Here is a 19211-nt window from a genome sequence, read left to right as displayed (position 1 = left end):
GAGAGGTGGAGGTGGGTGGATTGCTTCAGCTCAGGAGTTCAAGACCACCCTGAGCAAGACCAAGACCCCATCTCAAAAAATTAGCTAGGCATTGTGGCAGGTGCCTATAGTCCCAGCTACTTGGGAGGCTGAGGCAAGAGGATCGCTTGTGCCCAAAAGTTTGAGGTTGCTGTGAGCTATGATGCCATGGCACTCTATCCAGGGCAACAAAGAGAGACTCTGTCTCCACCAAAAAACAAAAAAAAGAATTCTTATTTTTTCCCTAGATGGGCAGTTTTCAACCTTGTTCTACTCTAATGTAGAGATATAAAATACTCCCAATAATCCCTGTTACTGTTCCAGGAGAGAAGAAATGGTCACATGCACCAGAAACTTAAGGGTTATGAGAGTGCTCATTTGGGGCAGGGGAAAAGCCCAGGGATCCAGACGTTCCTCAAGGAAATCATCCTTTTTGTCCAAAATCTCCCCTACTTGCATCACATCCCCGCAAAACTGCATTTCCTACAGGTCCACAAATTGGGAGAGTACTTCAACAGTACTACTCTCTATCCAACCAATAAAGGCCATGGCAGCTGAAAATGTACCTTGTAAAACAGCAGAAAATATCCAATCTCCTGTCCTCCCGTCGATATAAATCCATGCTGAGAATTGCAGGAAAAATTAGCAGAACCATGGCAAAATTGAACACCACAACGACGGCCGCCTGGGAGCAGAAAATAAGAAAAAATGTAGAGGTTGCAAATATGCCTCCTCCTAATCAAAGGGCCAGCCTTGAAAATAAAGATGATTTTAAACAGTATTTTTCTTTCACTTTCCTATCAAAGTTAAGAGATTGAGTTTCTCACCATTTTGCTACTCCTCTTCCACCATTAGCAACTGTCTGGAATAGGCCCACTGATTCCTTCCATCTCTAATAAATTCCTCAAGAATCCACAAGATACAAACTAGGAACTAAACTACTAGTCTTGCTAGTACCTAAACCAAACCAAACCAAACGGACAAAGGCTCTAGATGTTTTCATTTAAAATACAAAGAAGCATTTCCCTTCCAGAACATTTCTAAGCGCTCAGGCAACCTTGACTTTACACTTAGAGATCTGTATAAAAAGTGGATTGAGTATATCAAAATGTCACCTTTAAAACATGAAATAAAATTTCACACATGTCCCCTGAGGTTTTTAATAGGCACATTCCAAATAGCCTCTGGAGTAGCCCGTGGGGTGTGCGAGTGAGTAACATAAAAGGTCAAGGAGAGTTAAGCAGAGAGAAATTCCTGCGTGTGATTATGGGACGCAGAATAAATAAGTACAGATTCAAAAGTCACTCTATAACCTAGAATAAACACAGGGCTAGATTCTGTAGTGCTTTGGCAAGTCTCCTGCTGACCTAGTAAAAATTACAAAATTGGGCTGTTAATAAGGGAAAGTCAACAGAGGACAGTTGAAAAGGGCTATCCCAGTCAGAAAAATGTGGCAAAAAGAAGTATAGCAGGAAAAGGTAGCTGGTATGCTAAGTAACCAAGAAATAATCAGACTTTTTTTCCTTTCAAATATGAAAAATTCGTATGACGTTTTTTCAAAGAGCTGCTGAGTTCAAAAACCTTCTCAAAATGGGTTAATGTCTCAGAAAAGAAAACCAGGCTATACCTGGTACCCAGCAAAATCAAGGGAGAACCTCACAAAGGGCTTTTGATGGTAACTGTGAATTTACGCTCAAGGTGAAACAGCATGCCCAGGCTTCTGGAGAGATGCCTTTTGACAATTAATTTCCTGTCAAGTCTATAAAACCATAAAAGAATCAAAACCCCCTTTTTCTTAGTCTATCTTCAAATTTTTTCATCAATTCAAAATTATAAAGCATGTCGACTTACTACCTTTAAAGTACCCACACAAGGTACTTTCAAGACCTGTGTGATGGGCCTAGCTACTGAGACAAGAGAATTTATCTAAGAGACAGATCCTTTAAAATGTTGAGTACCATGCTGCGTGCTAGAGATGCAAATAAGACAAAATCCTGTGCTCAAGGACAGACACAGCCAGACCTATAAACAAATTACAGCCCTGGCTAATAAATGTAATAATAAAAGCAGCTACTAGGTCCCAGAGCAGCTCAGAGTGTAAGGAGTGGTGAGGGGTATTTGTCAGGGAACGTAACGTCTCCTGGGACATGTTTTAGCAGGGCTTGGGAGATGAAAAAGAGATTGGGAAGAGAAAGGAAAGGACAGATGCAGTGTCCAAGTGGGGACGCTTCCTCTTGGACACGATCTGAAGTCATTCAGTACCGCTGAGACTGAAAACTCAGTTGAAGTGAAAGGAGAAGCAATGAGAGCAGGCAGTTAACACCAGATCCATTCAATTCCCACAGCCAATCTGGAGGGAGACATTTTTATTGCTGGCAACGCTATTACCTTAATAAAGATGCCCAAGGTGCACAGTAACATCACCTGCCAAGGGGTGAACAGGTAGATAGGATTAACATGGGGGAATTGATGCAAAGCCCTCAGCCCAGATGAGAACTGGGAGCTCATGTTAGGTATGGTCTGCTTCTGACATGTATATGGGCTGGGTTAGGATTCCTCACCAGACAACAGGGAATGCCAGGAAGAACAGGTGTGATTCTAAATGGATTTTCCATTTCCAGGAAAACGTAATCCTAGGGGCAGAATCCTTTCAGCTTTTAAAATCACAGTTATGTTTAGAATTCAGGAGTAGAACATAGAGAAGAAACTCTGGACAGAAGTTTGTAAGCACAAGGAGCAGAGAGACTCTGTGAAACAGGAAGCCACACTCCTGTACACCCAGGTAGTGGCCAGGGCAACACTAATGCCTGCAGTGGTGGCTGGGGAATTTCTCTGATCTGGTCCTTGCAGGACACTCTGACCAGCATCTTGTTCTTTTGTAATGGAAATGAAGGGATGACAGAACCCCAAAGCCGTGTCCTATTTAACTCACTTCCTAAAAATACACTAGGGATATAGGGAGGAACATTTTTCTAAGAAGAAAATAGCAGAACATCAAAGCAGCAAGGAACTCTCAGTAAGGGGCAAGGGTTGCCAGAGAGGCCAAAGGGAGTTTAAGAAATTCCAAGTAAATCAGAAGCGATTCCAGGGATGATCTTGCACTGTGAATCAATTCTAGTTACCATTTTACCAAGGAGAAATAGGACCACTGCTAAAAATAAAAAAATTCTAGTTACTATGCTTACAGGAAACATCCCATCCCCTCACTCTGGAAACATCAACGGTTGAGACACCTGCAGGAGGCCCCAGTGGAAACCTCTTGCCATTTGGAACAAGAGAAACAAACACTAAGGGGTGACCAGCAGGCCCTAGCATAAGGCATTGGTCCCATCCAAAGGATTACAGAAGGTGCCAATGCTATCTGGTATAGAGGTGGCATTTGGACTAATGGATAAAGGTTGATAAGGAGGCTTAAGATAAGTTTCTTTGTGGCAAAAGTGAATATTTATTTTGTTCAAGCCATAAAACTAGAAAAGTTCTATAGGGAAAAATCCACATGGTAACATGGGTTTATATCAGACAGAACCACTTTGGGCCTCTCCCTTTGGATGCTTAATCTATAGTATCTAGAAATATAAACACAAATGAGTACCTGGTCACAATTTTTAATACAGTTCACTAAAGGAAGAGAAGCTACAAAATAATGGTTCATTTTGTAAGTCAATGCATTTAAAAGGAAAGCAGGGTAAAATTTCTGAAGGCCACTACAAAAATCACTGCATGTTCTCTCTTTTTTTTTTTCCTTTTTTTCAAGACAGAGTGTCATGGGAAGCCATTCTTTAATAGATGAGGACTCTTGGAAGCTATAGATGCATTTTCTAAAGTGATACTCCAGTGGCTCTAAACAGAACCGTAAAACCATCTCTGTAAGGTGCTTACCTTGGGAGAATTTAGCGTACTGGATTTTCTACAAGGCTATTCCTCGTAAAGCAAGCTCAGGTAGCTTTTCAGACCACCACACCGTAGGGTCTCATTAAAGGAGAGTTTGCCTTGCTGAATCATCAGTATGTACTGAGAGAGGAGGAGAGAATGAGAAACAGGGAAAAGAAGAAAAGGAGTGTCAGAAGACGAAGAAAGGCAGTGAGGGAAGAGGCAACAGAGAAGGAGGAGGAAAGGAAAGAACAAGAAGGTAGGGGGCCCACTAATAAAAGACTCTACAACAGTATCTTAAGACCAGAGCCTGTATATGAAACAAGAACGAGATCCAAGAGGGTGTTAAGCAGCTGTCTGCCCAGGCAAAGAGGATTTGAAAAAGTTAGTTGTAACGCTAATTTAGTGAGTGAGCATCTTTTGCTCATCTGTTGTATCTCGAAGCAATTAGATGTATTTTCACTTTCCTTGTGTTTTGGTTCCAGATTCAGATTTGAACCTTGTTCAACGATTCACTCACTGTTCCTCTATACACAGAGGAACCTCTGTAAGTTGACCACCCATGGGGTTGTAACAAGCTGGTCAACAGATGGAAGGAGGCCTACTGTACTGACAGGCACAAGTGGTGCAGGTCCAGTCATAAAAATTAGGTCAACTGGGGTGGTGCCCATAGCTCAGCGGGCAGAGGGCAGGCCACATACACCCAGGCTGGTGGGGTTGAACCTGGCCTGGGCCAGCTAAAACAATGACAAGTGCAACAACAAAAAAAGACAGCTGGGTGTTGTGGCAGGTGCCTGTAGTTCCAGCTATTTGGGAGGCTGAGGCTAGAGAATTGCTTAAGCCCAAAAGTTTGAGGTTGCTGTGGGCTGTGATGCCACAGCACTCTACTGATGGAGACATAGTAAGACTCTGTCTCAAATTTTAAAAAAAGAGGAAAATAGCTCCACTGTCTCTGAGTATGAAAGGGCCTGGTTTGGAAGGAAAGGACATATCCTGAGGGAGCCAATGTGCTCTGTGTAAGAGTGAGAGAAAGTTTGGGTTTGCCTGTGCAGCCTGATGGGGAGCAGGGGACCAAAAGCAAAGAGAAGAAAGGAGAGACACGAAAGGAAGGCAGGAGGCAAGGGTGCTCCGAGGAACACTCCCTGCGGGAATCTCTCCAAGGCAGAGGTTGGCCACCACCCTCTCCTCCAGTGCTGTCTGACATGCAGTTTCAAGCAACCATCTAGCCCCATCTTTCTATGTCCATAAAGCCTGCTATATACAACTGCCTTGGACTGGGAAAGGAAAAGGTAGCATGTCTGAACTGAGGTGGCCAGCAGGGGAGGGGAGGAACCACAGACAATGAGAGGTGCTTAGAAGCAGGAGGTGACCCAGCTGGCTTGGCACAAATGAACCCACAGGGCCACATGGAGTGGCCCAATACTATTTTACATTCTTTCACTACAAAGGAAAAGGTAACTGTAAGGCAACAGGCATCTGGGCTTGAAAGGAAGGAAAGGACCCTAGAACTTGCTGTATTTTTTGGTGGTAATGCCAGGGTTACACTCAGTAGCTTAGAGAAGCATCCACCCAGCTGAACAGAGCCCCAAACACTGGCATGCTACTGGATGTCAATGCCTTGCTCAGTATCACCGCACATTTCATCACGGGGAACTCACCTGGAGGGAGAATGCCCGCAGAGCGGGAATAGGGATTAACGCTGCCATGAAGAAAGCTGTGACATTGCTGATGGATGTGAGGGCCACACTGGCTCCTGTGCGCTTGAGGCACTCTCCAGTCCTGTCCTGAGGATGAGAAACCACAGCGCTAAGGGCACAGACTGTGTGAGCAATTCAGATATGTGGCATATCTGAGTATGACTGTAATTGACAATGCTGGCATTAGGGGACCAGAAAGAGCTATCACTGCCTCACTGCCAACAGCAGCACTATTCAGGACTACCTGCACAGTGTGTGCTCTTTGTGGCTGCCACTGTCCAAAGCAGACGCTGTAAGGTAAGGACTTAACAAAAATTCTAATATGATTTTAAAAGGTAGGGTGGGTGGTAAAGTGACAGAAAATCCCTGAGAAGCAAACATGGGCTTTGGAAAGGCATGGCAATTAGGTATGAGGTATCTAAAATAAACACCCGTATTTCTAAAGGCACCCGAAATGGAGCTCTTGGAATTCCTTACAGCTAGTGTGCATCTTCAGATTCTTCCAACTTTCTTTATTTGGAGCCAGTAACATGTCGTTGTCACATGGGACTAAAACATTTATTGGGCCAGATCAAGGAAAAACTAAAGGACAAATACTCAGGAACAGAGGGGTTATGGATGTCCCCAAAGCTTTCTTCTTTTGTTTTTCTATTACCTCGAAAGGGATTCTTTTATTCTGTCCTGTTTCACTAAAGGCATGGGCCAGGAGGAAAACATCATCCACACCGACGCCAAGAGCGAGAAATGGCAAAACCTGTACCGAAAACCAAGAATGCTGGCATTAGATACGTGAGACTGAATTCAGGTCATTCTTTTTCTTAAATTTTTATTATTGTTTCAGGTTAGTTTGAGAGTACAAAGAACTAGGTTACAGTATTTGTGTTTGTTGGGTAGGGTCCCTCTTTTATTTGTGTCCTGCCCCCAGGAGGTGCACCATACACTCTAACGTGCCCATTAAACAGGACGAACCCATCCTCCTCCCTTGTTCCCCTGCCTCCCACCTATTTGATAAGAGTTTTTCTCTTACGTAGGTAGGTATCAGATTGTCTACCAGCTTCATATTAGTATTGAGTGCATGGGATTCTTGCTTCTCCATTCTTGTGATACTTGACTGAGAAGAATGTGTTCCAACTCTACCCAGGTTAATACAAAAGATATAGTGTCTCCATTTTTTTAATGGCTGAATAGTATTCCATGGTGTACATACACCACAGTTTGTTAATCCGTTCCTGGGTTGGTGGGCATTTAGGCTGTTTCCACACTTTGGTGATTGTAAATTAAGCTCTGATCAACAATCTAGTGTAACTGCATTTGGGTACTTCTAAAGCTATTTAAAACATTGCCGCCAGTGCCTGTTCCACTTACTCCAAGGAGAGCTTATATTTTCAGAATTTATTTATATCCCCAAGTTTTAGCTCACAGTAGATGTTGCATGTTTCTATTTCTAAGGTCCACGTACAGTAATTTTTTTAATAGGAGAGAAGGAATTTATCTCATCTAAAGTGATGGTTCTCAGAGTGTGATTCTAGAACTCTGGGGTAACGGTCCCCTGAAAGACAGGAGGCAAACTAGTGGAAAAGACTGGAAGACCCTTTAGGATGGACACACAGGAGGCTGGCTGGGTTGAGCCTGGGGAGGGGTGTTTGTCAAGGAACAGCAGGTGATGGCTCCTTTAGTACCTGAGTTGTTGCAGCATTAAAGGAAATCCCGATCAAGGAGCACAGGCCCAATCCTGCAGCCACTGACAGTGCAACCAACAGGACACCAGCCAGCCCCACGGCACCCTGGGACTTGGAACAGTCCCAGCGCAGCATGGTTAAGCAGGCATAGGCAAGCTGCAAGCAGAACAATTGGGGGTAAGGGGGAATTTGGGGGAGAGGGGAAGGTGGGGGACACAAAACAAAAGCCAATCATCAGAATGTGTGATGATTCTAATGTTTCCCTCCCCACCATCACCCCAAATCAAAAGGGAGAACTTATGAAATGATATGAGTCAGGTGGGCGAACTGCAAATGAGGGAAACTGCTTCACACGACTGCTTTTACACGACTGCTTTCACACCCTTACGGTTAAGAGCAGTTCAAGCAGACTTGCGGTCATGGAAAGATAAAAACTAAAAAAACAAAACAAAACAAAACCCAAACCTCTAGGAACACAGAATTGATCATTACCATCAGTAAGTAGCCACTAGCTACTCGTATGACGCTGACATCAGAGAAGGATTTTAGGATGTCGTCCAAGGTCGTTGTGGTGAAGGAAAGCACCTTCTGAGTGGAGTTCTGTGCCACGCTTTGATGAACCACCTGCGGTCACAACATAAAGCTAAATTCCCAAGTGGAATTAAACCTTCCATAAAGCTCTGACAGCACAGATCTCAGGGGACACATTCCACCCCCTACTTTTTTCTGATGCATTAAAAAAAACGTTTTAGAATCTATATGATTCAGGTGAAAGGAGGGCAGCTGAACTTGGATATTCAACTACCCTGAGCTAGGACAATGCAGGCTATTCTCATCACCCTGTTGTGAGCCAGTATAACTGGAGTTCGCTCCCAGTGCTGTATGTACTCCAAGTCCAAGACTACTCTTCTCCTCTCCATAACTCCACAACTGGTCTGCAGTCCCATCAGTCCTCTCTAATCCAAAATAACTCATTCTTATAGGCACTCTCCTCTCCTCACCCCCCTTCATTTGCTGGCCACTTTTAAAAGGTCACATGCAACTCAGCAGAGGTCACTGCTTGGGAAACAAAGGCCAGCTCCTGTCACATGACCTGACCAAGAGGCCTGCAGCTGTGAACAGATTCTATGCCTCGCTAATGTTTTCCAGACACCTCTGCTTGCTTACCAAGTGTTTTCTTAAACACTGTTTTGCCTTAGCTCTGGCGTTCATAATTGGTTCCTAAACATGTTTCAGGGCATCCCAATTAGAATTATTGTCTCGTAGATATCATCCTAGGATTTTCAATATCAGGGAAAAGGAAAAAGTTTTCATCCCATCAAGTTCTCATTATTAGAAAATACATCTCGAAAATAAATCTAATAGTGAAAAACGTTTTAAATAATAATGAAAATGTACAACCGAGTAAGAGGTGAGCTTGGGCCCAGGTTCAGAGGTAAGCCTACCTCCACGTACGTCCTCTGCCAAGCCTCCAGGATGGCTGCTGCCTTGTCCTCGTTCCAGTTTATGTGTGAGACATACTCGTACCCCTTGAAGTGCTCGTACATCTGCTTGGGAGTCATCAACTGGAACATGGTCTGCAGAGCGTGGGCACTGTGTGGGGTTGAGAGGGTGAGGGGAAGGCTCAACGGCAACATTCCCAGGAAGCAGTTTTCACTGCATTTTCCCCAGAGAAGCACCCACAACTCATTCACAGTGATTCTTTCCTTCTTGGTGAGCACATGTTTCCATTAAAAAGGGGCCAGGATAGTTACTTTATTTAATAGACTGATGTACCATATTAAAGGTATAACCTTACCAACCTTTTACAGATATACCCCAAAATTAAATTAATAGGCAATTTCCTTTCTCAGTTTCTATTTCACAGGGCAGGAGGGTAGAAGGGCAGACAGCCTGAGCAGACACACTGTGCATGCATGGCAGTGCATACCCACTGTGCAGAAATCCCTGACGATGGCTTTCCCGAGGGATAAACCTCAGATGAAAAGCCTGACACTCAACTGACCAGAATCCGCAAGTGCACATGGGATAATCCTTTCTAGCCTTTAGTTCTTGGTCTCTTCCTTTGACAGTACTGGATCATGTTCAGCTCTCGTCACCCACCTAGGTATGCGATGACCAGTGTGGACCTATCTACTTCACCCTTCCTCCACATAAAAAGCAGATCTCCTAAAACGCTGAAGTCAGTAATGACCATTCTTGACAAGTTCCCCTCAAGGTCCTTTTTCAAGCTGGTCTGGTCTTCTAATATTTCCTAATATTCAATTATGCCGGACACTAGCTAGGATAACAGTTATAAGTATTAATACAAATATACTTGCAGGTGTCAGAAGGGAAGTGGTTTTTGAGGGAAGGAAGGAAAACAGTCGGCTTGGAATGCCCTCCACGTGCCGGCTTACCTGACCAGTTTTCCCGTGCTGTTCTTGACTGTGCCACCCACAATCAGTTCCTCCTGCCAGTGCATATACTTTCTGGATAATCCGTGACATCCACCATTCAAAACAAGGGCCATATCAAGAGGCTAAAATAAAAAGACAGCCACATAATTACGGGAATTAGTAGGCAGGTCACATGCCTTGTTAAAATCCAGTGCATTAAGGGCTTGTTTGTTTCAGAGAGAACATTAATAACAAGGCTAATGAGAGGCGGATGGCAAATCTTACAGCAAAATTTAGTTCTATAAACAAACTTGATTCTACGGACAACAAGGGTTGTGGAGAATAAAATCTGAAAAATGAACAGTTAAAGAGAACTAGGAATGCATGCAAAAAAAAAAGTTTTTCTCTGTGCCCCGTCTGAGAACCACCCATGACTATACTCACTTTGGTTGAATTTTTGTTGGGGGCTGTAACAGGGCAGTCTGGATCGGCTGGGTTGAGGCAGGGACGGTCCATATAACCGTGACCAACTTCAGCTTTATTTAGCATTTCCTCCCAGCTGTCCACTTGATAGTTTATTTTCTTTAACTCTTCTAGGAATTCCAGAGGGTCAAAGTTTGTCCACCGCAAAGGAGGTTTACCTCTGTGAAAGAAATCAGGAGATGAGACCTGAGACTTCCAAACTCACAGTGATGTAAAGTAACAAGTCTGCATATATCGCTTTTTTGTATTCCAAAAAGCTTTTGGTAATACTGTAATTCTGGGACTCTGGCACAAAATAAAATAAACAAACAAACAAACAAAAAACCAAACAAACGTTCCTTTCCATTGTTTATCTACATGCAAACGTAACTCAGGGAAATAATTTGTGACTGAAGATGGTAACCAGAGAGGGCTCACAAATTAACAAAGGCATCAAAAACTCTGTAATTGCCAGTACTGTATGTATAATACCCCCAAACAAAATTAGCCAATGGGTGCTTCTAAGCAGAAGACTGAGATTAAAAAAAAAAAAACGGGAATCACAATGTCAAATTACCACTTGCCAGCCTAATAAATGCTTTGTAAATGTCAATCAAAATATTTGACCTTCGCTACTGTTAACAATCCCATACTTATGAGTTCTCTCTGACAGCCTGGCAGTGGAGTGGGCAAGCCCCCTATGGCCTCTGCCATCACCACCATCACAGCCACTTCCCCCGCCCCACTCACTTTTGAATTTGTGCTGTTGACAGACCAGAAAGGCTTTTGGCTGCCTGTTATGTGGTTCAAACCACACTGTAGCTGCTTAACCAGGCTGAAGTCATTATTCAGAATCTTCCAACCAGAAAACACAAAACCCCTTATTTCTCATCTAAAACTGTACACTGAAGGTCAAGGGATGGCCACTGCAAATTGCTTTTGCAGATATGTGCAAGCCAGGACAGAAACAATAACCCAAGCCCTAACTCTTGCATAATTAACTGAAAATGTCTATGCTGATTAACAGCTATTCTTTAAATGATGCAGTATATATGTAATATCTAACTGATAAATTGTGAAGCATCCCCTATCAGGGCCTTCAAAGATAGAAAATTTCCCCCTTCATTGTCATTCCAAAGAAAGGTTAATATTTTGCTTCACAGCAAGATCCTGAAATTTAACTCAAAATATTTAGTTGTGACATGTGCCCACTAGTAAATTCTCTCCTCAAAAAATAAAAATGTAAGTAACTAGCCTGAAAACCTACAAAAACATTTTAAAGAGTTAAAAAAAATCACATGTACTCTGCAATAATTTGCATTTTATTTGCATATAAATAGGTTGGTAAAAGTGAATGAAATTTAATGATGCCTACAGAACAGTTTTTTGAAAAGAGGAAAAACATTCAGCTAAAATCCCCTCTCCCCCCTTCACTCAAAAAATGCACATTGAATTTCAATGTTTTTACTTCTTGTCTAAAACTGAAATAGAATAAACAATGATAAGCAACATCAGAAACACTGAGTCCTAAAGTTTAGAAATCAGAGTTGTCAGAAAACATGATTACACACTTACAGGAGGTATGCTGTCCCGGATTGTAACTTCGCTCCTTCCCAGAAGCAGTCCAAAGGTGTAATAATTAAACAAGGGTAAAGATATTCTATTATCTGTCAAAGTTAAAAAAACAAAAATAGGCCAATCATTAGGCTAACATACGCCATTGGGGTATTTTAGAGAAATTTTGCAAACAAGAAAACATACCTGATCCATGTAACCCGTTTCTGTGATAAGTTCTCCTGATTTGTAACACAAATGTTCCAATTTCCACTGCCTATGAAAATGAAAAGCAGAGACAAAAATTCCTCATTGGAATAAAGTAAGGAAATTAGCGCAAAATCAGAACCATAGAACATATAAAAAGAACTGCAATTTTGATCACTTTTAAGCATCTGTCAAAACTTGCAGAGCTTTTGCCAAGTAGAGACCCTGCAAGCTTGCTTTAATGAATAGATAATACTCAATCGTAATTAACATGTGGGGTGTTTATGTAAATGAATGCTACCAAAGTACTTGAAAAGTCTTGTTTTCCTAAGTGTTCTCCCAATAATCTTGTTTACACCATTAATCTGCTTTTCTACATACATTAAACAACTTCAGGGCAGCCCAGTTAAATTATCACAAATTCAAAATAGGTGGGGACTAAGTTACTGAGGTTTATAACGTATTGATGTATATTCAGATGGGGAGATACTACTGGCTGCTTCACTGGCAGATCATATTCCCAGTAATAGGTTCTGTTCAAAATGAACTTTCCTGCTCTCTTAACTGTGAAAGTCATAAACAACATGTGCAAGGTAGGTCAAGTTCTTATTTCACAGTCTCTTCTATTCCTGTCTTATAGGAATGATATTAAATGTATGGATTGAGAATTCGTTTGAAGTTTTATTATTTCTAGAAAAGTGCCATGTAAGCCCATGCCTTTCTGAGTGTGTTAGGGAGATTAAGTCTAACTTGAAAAAAGAGAAAATTTGTGAAGGATGGAGATGAAAAATCCAAGAACAAAAAAATTTCTTTAAAACTGCTCTATTTGACTTGGTGCCTGCAGCACAGTGGTTATGGCACCAGCCACATGCATCTGAGCTGGCGGGTTTGAGCCCAGCCCAGGCCAGCTAAACAACAATGTCATCTGCAACAAGAAACTAGCTGGGCATTGTGGCAGGCCTAAGTTCATCCGTCCATTGCTACATCCATCCATCCAACCATCTGTGTACATATTTCTATATTAATTTCACACAGCATCAACATAGACTATCCAGCATGAGTATGGTCTCATCACTTGACTGACTAACTCTTAGTTACGTTTGCTTGAGAAGGACATGATTGTGCATAAGAAAACTACTGGGCTTGGAGCCAGGAAAAGGGTTTGAAACCTATCTCTATCACTTAATAACTGTATGAACTTGGACAAATGCTCTAATTAGTCTAATTTCTAGTTTTCTCACCTAAAAAATGGAATGGGTTGAAATACATGTACTTTAAAGTTCACTCCAATGCATAAGACATCTCTGGGTCCATCTCAGCTTGAGAAGAGTGTGATTTCATTGTTCTCCTGTACTGTAGAGGTAACAAGCTCCCACAAAGGGAGGGCTTACTACATTAGGAATGTATCAGGCATGCTTTCAGTGGCCCCTGGGCACCCATTTCCAGGCTCCTCACAGATACACCACTTGCAAATTATGCAAAACTGCACTGGGTCCTTGCTTCCCTCCAGTACTCTCTGCAGACCAGCAAGACAGGTTTGCCAGACAGAATGCTAAAATACTTTCTTAAATTTTCCCAAAGTCCTTTCAAATATTGATCTTGCTCTGGGAACCACCTGAGGATAAGAGCACACACTTGATCATAAACCCAGTTTGCAGATAAGGAAACAAGAGTAAGGCCAAAAGCACGTGACTGTCGTAGGATTGTGCTGGTCTCTGGGGTCCTGTGTGCAGCTAAATGCATCTGAAAGCCAATCCAGGTGTGGTGGTTAGAGCACCCACAATTACAAATCCTATTTTTTATTTTTTTGAGACAGAGTCTTACTTTGTCAACCTTGGTAGAGTACCGTAGCATCACAGCTCACAGTAACCTCAAGCTCTTGGGCTTAAGTGATTCTCTTGCTTCAGCCTACCAAGTAGCTGGGACTATAGGCACTCACCACAATGCCTGGCTATTTTTTTGTGTGTCTTGTTGTTGTTTGGCAGGCCCAGGCTGGGTTTGAACCCACCACCCCTGGTACATGTGGCTGTTGTCCTATCCATTGAGCTACAGGTGCCAAAAAATCCTATTTTTTGTCTCTTCCCTGGTTCTCATGTCTACTGAATATGCCTATGCTGCCACTTCCTCAAATCTGCTCGGAAAAATACACCAAACTGGTCAACCCTTTAGTGAAGAGGTGCTAGAAAACCTAGGGATGGCACTGGGTAATGCCAACTCAGTGGTCCTCTGGAAATGGGGTTGAGTGATGGCAATCTCAACAGGCAATCTGTCAACATACTCTGACCGCCAACCCCATTCTGAACACAGGGTACAACAATGGAGGAGAGAAGAGGTGGTCCATGCCCGGTATAATATAAATGCAGTTTAGATACATTAAAAAAACAAAGACGTCAGTTTTGTTCCAGAACTCTTCCTCATCTTTTACTCTCCTCATAGTAGAAAAGGTATGTGTGCATCCATCCCCCTTACTCAGTCTGCCAGCAGCAAGAATTCCCACAGTGGCTCAACCTCTGACTTGCTTTGTGACACACAACTGTGAATACAAACTATTGACAAGTAGCTTCTTTTTTCTTGCACTGTGACTAAATTCAAAATTTAAGGTGACTAAATTCAAAATGTAACAGTTCCAAAAATATCTCAAGCACACTTTAAAAAAAAAAATTCCTTTGCCATCACATAGCTAAATTAACAATGCTATGAATAGAATCAAAGATTGGGAAGAGTTCTGGAACAAGATAACTCCTCTATTAATAAAATAGTTGTCAATTCGGGGGGGGGGTGTAAAATAAGATCTCAAGCAATGAAACATCTTAGTGGGTCAGGATCCGCTTGGGGACAGTGCCAAGATACTTACTGAAAATACAATATAGAGCAATTGTACTTGCTTTGTTACCAAACTCAAGAAAACAAATCCAGGTGAAAAAAAATTTTCAAGCTCGGCGCCTGTGGCTCAAGTGGCTAAGGCGTCATACACGTACACCTAAGGTGGTGGGTTTGAATCCAGCCCGGGCCGCCAAAACAACAATGACAGCTGCAACCAAAAAATAGCCGGGCGTTGTGGCAGGCACCTGTGGTCCCAGCTACTTGGGAGGCTGAGGCAGGAGACTCGCTTGAGCCCAGGAGTTGGAGGTTGCTGTGAGCTGTGAAGCCATGGCACTCTACCCAGGGGGATAGCTTGAGGCTCTGTCTCCAAAAAAAAAAAAAAATTTTTTTTTCATTAGAAAACTATTTGAACTAATATTCCAGGTATGTTTCCAGGGCAATTATATTTACTAAAATAAAGGGCCCCAAGGCAGCAGCCTCTTCCTGTCACCTTACCTGCGGCACACGCACGGGGACTCACTGCCTTACCTGTTGTACATATACACGTGGACTCGGCTGGCCTGGAGGGCCGAGTCCAGATGCTGCAGGAGCGCTTCTGTGGTCAGGACATTAGCACCTTCTTCTTTTGGGGTCTGTATCATGAGTTGAGGATTAAACATAGCCTCTTCTCCAATCTTCTGGCGAGTATAATTTAATTCACGACTTACTCGTCCACCAACTGACAAACAGGCACAGGTTAAAATTAGAATGGGGCAATCCCTGCAAATCCACGTTCTCTTATCTCACTAACCGACAGAGGACACACAGTAAGTGAATTCTTGGTCTCGAAACTAGTTGATGTTTGAGGAATAACATTCACTTTATTATTAATAGCACCTTTAACGTTACCAATAATAAACATAAAAAATACTCACTGAGCCCATTAACGGCTGTCCTGCCTGGCACATCCGCAAACCTAATGGCTGCGTGCTTGGTGCACATTCTAACTAATAAGCCATGTGCACAAGGGCTGGGGGAAGGGGGAAGGAAAACTTGAGACACCTTTTCCTTGCAGACCAGACCAAATAACCCTGTTACAATTTCTTTCACTTGTATAAACAATGTGCCCTTACAGCACATTTCAAGATAAATGGCTTCAATTTACACTCTTCTCCTAAGTAATCTGGCAAAGGTAACAAGGAAATGTTTCTCCTCTGTGGAAAAAGAAACAAGGAAGGGTAGCAAGTGTGCTGTTCAGCACAAAACTTGCCAGGAGAAGATAAATAAAGTGATTCAAGTCAGATGCACGAGGGGAAACTGCACTTGAGAGGAACAAAATCCACCAGCCACAGCAGTACTGGACAGACCTGGCTCTCTCACACTCACCTGGTCGGCACCCAGAAAACACAGGTGCCACCTGGGGGTAAGCAGCCTGTGTTCTAGAATCTCCCCAGGTGATCCTCAACCTCCTGCTGAGGTCGACCTGCTCCAGCACCAACTCTCCAGGCGCTGGCCACAGCTGGGCATGCCAGGGCACAGGTGACCAAAGGAAACCATCCACACCGTTACTGCCTTTTCCCTTTCCTCTTCCTCTCACATCCTCAGGCCTTATGTTCAATTGTGGTTTGGGACCAAGGTGCACGCTGAATGCTGCACCTGTGCTGGGAGGTATCTGAGGAAGGTAGTTGGAGAACAGGATCCTAGTGTCCCCTCCCCACGCCCTCCCCCCACCTCCAAAGCAGAAGTGAATCTGAATTAAAGTGTTCCTAAAGTCACTGATAAGTTGAATGTTTACTGAAAAGCAGGCCTCCAGCTACAGTTTAGAAAGAACTCAGTGATCATAGCTTTCCCACGAGGAGGAATCCTTTTTCTTCAAGTTTAGTATTCAAGGACATAAACATTTGGTTTGGACAAGTAAATAAGGACTGGGAACAGTGGGTTGTTTAGTTCTCTTGGCATATTTTATAAACAAGGGGCAGGCTAAAAAGCAAATAATGCCCTCATTAGGAAAACTAGTGCAGATGCACGGCCTGGCAGGACCCTCTGTGCAGGTTCACGCAGATGCCAAGGCCAGGATCCGTGAGGCTCTGAGTACCGCATGTGGGGTGGGCGGAGGAGGGAGGAATCTATTAGTTAGTTGGTTAATAAAAAGTGTTAATAAAGACTCCTGTGTGCAGACAACTTGAAAACTGCCATAGGGAACTGCTGAGGACCTTGCAATCAATTCGACGTTAAAGGAAAACCACAGAAAAATACCAGGAAACAAGGTACACAGAAGCTGTGCTTACCTAATGCTGCTGGCCTTTCCTGGGGGCTGCCTGAAGGCAGGGTCCTGCTCATTCCAGTAGGCATCAGTGCACTGCACAGTAAAAACTGTCAGCCAATAACTAGTGAACTAAATCTGACTCAATCCACATCTTCTAAAGGTGGAGAAACTAGCGTCTGACGCTAAAAAGCCAATTTTTAGTTCAGAGGCCAGTTCTGAAAAGCTACAGAAGCTGCACACCAACACACTCAAGGCAGTCTTTGCCCCATCCCTTTTTTCCTGGCAATATCACATGTAATGCCCCAAACCTAGAAATCGTTTCTATTTCCAAATGCCTCCTCAAACACTGGCATAACACAGAACTTTTCATTCTGCTGGCAAAGCTGCACTTTTTTTTTTTTAATCTTCACTGGAGTTTAAAACTTCAGGTGACTTAAAACCAAGAAGTAAAAACAAACAACAAAGCCCACCCACCCCCTTTGCTACAGTGATCCAGGTGCTGTTACAACAGCCCAGAATAGACAGCTTTAGCTTGGCAGGATTCTACCCCTCCCCTCACCCCCCACCCCCAGGCCTCAGTAGAGACTCTGCCTGTAACCATATCACAAGCCAGCAACCCAAGTGATGGGTGCCCACAGAAATTACAAAACCAAATGCAAGGTTCATGCTGAGAACCTTTTGCTTCACTCTTTCAGAACAACCTTATAAGGGATCAAATACTTTATCACAGGGTTTTCAGAAATAATGCTCTTTCCTACAAGATATAAAACGTACTTCAGGGGCTCTAAAAATGTCACCTGTTTAGATGTTATAAGACGTATATTTAAATAAACAGATATTTCAATAAAGGTATATCTTCGTGGTTGTCTCTGCAATTGGAAGACTCTTTGCTCTTCCATCCTTCTGCTCTAGTGATAAATACAAATATTTTTCCAATGAGACAACCAGTTTCAACTAAGACTATCACCATAAGTTGACTAAGCAACTAGAGAGTTGAGACCCTGAATTCTAAAATTTCTCAACGATCTGAATTCAATTTATTTTTACATATTGTAAGGCCATATTTTACCAAACATTTTCACCTTATATTTAACCAAATAAGAATGTCTTTGCAAAATGATTCAGTAACTATCCATTTTATCTAACCAATAGTTAAACCAATAAGCATTTGTGTTTGATCGTTTGTGCACTGTGTACTAGGCAGTGGGGATCTGATCAGTGTGGTACCTTTCTCTCTAAGAGGCTTACTGGCCAGCAAAGCCAACAGGCAATGGACAAGCAAAGCCAACAAGATAATTTCACAGTATGGCAAGTACAATGGAGGAAATAAAAATGATGATGGGTGGTAGGGATGGGTAAAGGTTATTTCAAATGGGACAGCCAGGGAAGACTTAAAGGCAAGTAACATTTAAGGTGACTTGGAAGAGCTAGAGGAACAGTGTTCTGGGCAGAGGAAACAAGTACAAAGCCCTTAGGTTTGCCTTGCTGCAGGGAGAGAAAGGAAACAAGTGTGGCCAGAGTGTAACAAGACCCTAATTATGTCATTCACTTGCTTGCACTGGTAGACTTAGCTCCTTCTCAGGTATACCTGTGTCATAAACTGCACTGACATTCATTATGTTCTTACATCAGTCTTCCCCCAAGACACTCTGGAACAAGTGGCCAGAAACAGAAACTCCGCTAGACGGAGCAAGTCACTTGACTTCTGCTGCCCTAGTAAGTGCCTATCTTAAATTACTGCTGAATAACAGCCCAAAACTGTCCATTACCTTGCTGTCTTCCTATCATCCATGAGTGTGAAGCCCTGACATCAGAAAGTCCCATAGAACCTATTTCAGATAACTGAGAGTAGAGTCATGGTCTGGGAGAAATGGTTTCTCCCTGCTTTTTTCCATTTCAAAGTCAAAGTCCTTCTAATATATATTTTTAAACCTACTGCTTATGAAATACTGCAGAAGAAAACAAATGCTGAATGGAATAAACCATAAAATCCAGTATTTGTTATATAGATGTAGGTAAAAACCATATAAATTAGCCATTATTACTGTGTTGTGTCAATGAAGAACATTTACCTGCTTTATTTTGGGAGTTTATATTTCCTATTTTTTTTGCAGTGAACATGTAGAATTAAAAACTTCTATGTGGGCTCGGCGCCTGTGGCTCAATCGGCTAAGGCGCCAGCCACATATACCTAAGGTGGCGGGTTCGAATCCCCAGCCCGAGCTCGCCAAAAAACAATGATAGCTGCAACCAAAAAATGGCCGGGCGTTGTGGCAGG

General features: G+C 42.7%; 1 protein-coding gene across 2 annotated transcripts in view; it reads right to left on the bottom strand.

The window, feature by feature from the left end:
* PTCH1 (patched 1) overlaps nt 1-19211 on the bottom strand; it is a 79523-nt gene that overhangs the window by 26524 nt on the left and 33788 nt on the right. Inside the window, exons 3-13 of one of the 2 annotated variants that reach the window (XM_003783001.2) lie at nt 15217-15406; nt 11866-11935; nt 11680-11771; nt 10087-10285; nt 9664-9785; nt 8710-8857; nt 7757-7888; nt 7265-7420; nt 6241-6339; nt 5547-5672; nt 585-703 (exon numbers count right to left, since the gene is read on the bottom strand). In XM_003783001.2, coding sequence (XP_003783049.1) covers nt 585-703; nt 5547-5672; nt 6241-6339; nt 7265-7420; nt 7757-7888; nt 8710-8857; nt 9664-9785; nt 10087-10285; nt 11680-11771; nt 11866-11935; nt 15217-15406 — 1453 coding nt within the window. Of the gene's footprint in view, nt 1-584; nt 704-5546; nt 5673-6240; nt 6340-7264; nt 7421-7756; nt 7889-8709; nt 8858-9663; nt 9786-10086; nt 10286-11552; nt 11772-11865; nt 11936-15216; nt 15407-19211 lie in introns of those variants that run through there. The other variant, XM_023508690.1, reaches the window with a different exon arrangement.

Source organism: Otolemur garnettii, unplaced genomic scaffold (assembly GCF_000181295.1).
Source record: "Otolemur garnettii isolate 467f Iridium unplaced genomic scaffold, OtoGar3 scaffold00006, whole genome shotgun sequence".
In the NCBI taxonomy this organism is placed as follows: domain Eukaryota; kingdom Metazoa; phylum Chordata; class Mammalia; order Primates; family Galagidae; genus Otolemur; species Otolemur garnettii.
Note: the sequence above shows the minus strand (reverse complement) of the source record. Positions and strands in the feature narration are given on the sequence as shown.